The sequence below is a fragment of the Apium graveolens genome, unplaced genomic scaffold (genome assembly GCF_009905375.1).
Source record: "Apium graveolens cultivar Ventura unplaced genomic scaffold, ASM990537v1 ctg6229, whole genome shotgun sequence".
Classification (NCBI taxonomy): domain Eukaryota; kingdom Viridiplantae; phylum Streptophyta; class Magnoliopsida; order Apiales; family Apiaceae; genus Apium; species Apium graveolens.
The window spans coordinates 45,616-48,024 of NW_027419303.1; the positions used below are offsets into that span (position 1 = coordinate 45,616).

Sequence of the window (2,409 nt, forward strand, 5' to 3'; positions counted from 1 at the left end):
GCCAATGAGTATGAGGTGGATCATATTGTTGATTTGTTGCAAATTTTCGAGAGGGCGTCAGGTCAAAAAATCAATACAGATAAGTCATCTGCCTTTTTTAGTCGTAATACTGATCAGAGTGTAAGGGAGGTGCTATGTTCCATTTTGTATTTTAAGGAAGCAGATGAGGCTACAACATACCTGGGCCTACCGAATATCATAGGGAGAAATAAGATAGTGGTCTTCGGTTTTCTGAAGGATCGTTTGCAGGAGAGAGTGATGGGTGGGACAAGAAATGTTTGTCTAGAGGAGGGAAAGAATTAATGTTAAAAACTGTAGCTCAAACTCTCCCTAATTACGCCATGAGTATGTTTCTTCTCCCTCAGAACTTGTGTACTGATATGAAGAGAATCATGAATAAATTTTGGTGGAAGGGTTCAAATGGTGGCAAAGGCATTCGCTGGTTGCAGTGGGATCGTATGTGTACAAAGAAATCTAGTGGCGGATTGGGATTTCGTAAGTTACAGGATTTCAACGTGGCTCTTCTCGGTAAGCAAGCTTGGAGACTGACTACTAAAATGGATAGTTTAGTAGCGAAAGGTTATTATGGAAGCTCTGGTTCTTTTAAAGCAAGGAGCCGTTCGTCGAGTTGGGTGAGGGACAACTATTAGTATAACTCAAGATCCTTGGTTACCTAGTAGTGATCCTTACATACACACGGATCATGAAGCTATAAGGAACAGGACAATCGATGCCTTGATGATTACGAACCAAATTGAATGGGATGTTGATCTCGTAAAAGATATATTCTCAGAAAGGGATGCTCAGTTGATACTATCAATTCCGTTGAGACCATCTGATATGGATAGCTGGTTTTGGAAATGGGAAAAGCTTGGTCATTATTCAGTCAAGTCTGCATATGCAGCTATTCAAGAGACCAAACAAAACAGTTGTTGGAACGATAATTTTCCCTGGAAGCGAGTTTGGAATCTGAAAGTTCCGTTGAAGGTGAAGCATTTTATTTGGAGAGCAATCAGAAATATTCTTCCTACGAAGGATCAACTACTATCTAGAAGGGTTGTAGTAATTAATAAAGTCCTATCTGTAATCTTGAGGTAGAATCAGTGTATCATTCTTTGGTATCTTGTCAATTTGCTAATCAGTGTTGGTGTCTGTTGGGGATCAGTCCAGTGGAGGATGATCAGTCAAGCTTCAGCAATTGGTTGTCTGTAGTGATTCAAAAATGCACTAACAGGAAGCTGCAGGAAGTGGTCATGGTTTGTTGGTCGATGTGGCATAACAGAAACGAGATAGTATGGAATCAGCGTGGGGGAGAAGGCTCAGAGGTTTGCAGGTCAGCGAAGGCTCTTCTTAACCAATGGCAGAATGCTCAAGATAAGTCGTTTGATAATTTTCTTGGTTTCATGAATCAAGAAGACGGCAAAGAGCGTTGGGAACAACCACATGAAGGTACGGTTAAGATCAATGTTGATGCAGCAATTTTTGAGAATTTTAATACATATTGTTGGTCCATGGCAGCTCGAAATCATAAGGGAGAGTTGGTATCAGCTAATACGAAATGTAGAGTAGGCCGTATAGCCCCAGAGATAGCGGAAGCTTTAGGAATTAAGGAGGCATTAAGCTGGATTAAAAATCATAGCATGCTACCAGCCATAGTCGAGACATATTGCCTATCGGTGCTTCAAGCGATCCGTTGTTCATCTGTCCAGCTATCTTATCTTGGGAGGGTGATAGATGAGTGTAAGGTGTTGGTTAGTGAGCTTAAAAATCGTCTTGTGACGTTGAATTTTGTTAAACGATCTGCGAACAAAGTGGCTCACTTCTTAGCGAGACATAATAGTTCTGTGGCTGATCGTATATGGAGTGGGGAATGTGTTTACCCGGAACTCCAGACTGTACTGAATAATGATTTATCGTTTTAATGAAATTTTTCATTATGTGGCAAAAAAAAATAATATCTAAAATTAGTGTAACTGTTATGGGGAGAATTTCGTATAGCAGTGTTGTGGAGGTTAATGGGCGGAACAAGGATCAAGTACGTTGGGAAGGTTATTTATGGTGGTTGCTGAGCTCGTATGTTGACTCATTAAGAAAGAATAGGGTTTGTTATTCTCTATCAAGTGTTGACTCATGTCTCATACAAATGCCTACGTACCCTATTTACAGGGATCAAGCCTCACATAGTTCTTGGGGAACAAGTCATGTAGGCTAGGGTTAGGGTTCTCCAACCCATGCAGCCCAAGCCCACGATAAAGTCAGGCCTTCAGCCAATTAGTCACGTAAATCTCGACCGGCTCCACACGCTTCCTACAATCTCACGACATCTCCGCATTTCTTCCCGTAATTGTAGGAATAACCCCGTGTCGGCCCCGAAATCTACGAGCAACTCAGTCATCTATGATTCACTTT

At 41.3% G+C, this 2,409-nt stretch overlaps 1 protein-coding gene across 1 annotated transcript; it reads left to right on the forward strand.

The window, feature by feature from the left end:
• The first annotated feature begins 840 nt into the window (after nt 1-840).
• LOC141703107 (uncharacterized) lies at nt 841-1,922 on the forward strand. Its single transcript, XM_074506708.1, has 2 exons — nt 841-987; nt 1,143-1,922. The coding sequence occupies exons 1-2, from the start codon at nt 841-843 to the stop codon at nt 1,920-1,922; spliced, it is 927 nt and encodes a 308-aa protein (XP_074362809.1).
• Nucleotides 1,923-2,409: the final 487 nt, after the last annotated feature.

Coding starts and splice junctions, on each gene's coding strand:
- LOC141703107 (XM_074506708.1), top strand. CDS start 841: ATGGATAGCTGGTTTTGGAAATGGGAAAAGCTTGGTCATTATTCAGTC. Junction 988..1,142: donor ATCTGAAAGTTCCGTTGAAG/GTGAAGCATTTT, acceptor TTTGCTAATCAG/TGTTGGTGTCTGTTGGGGAT.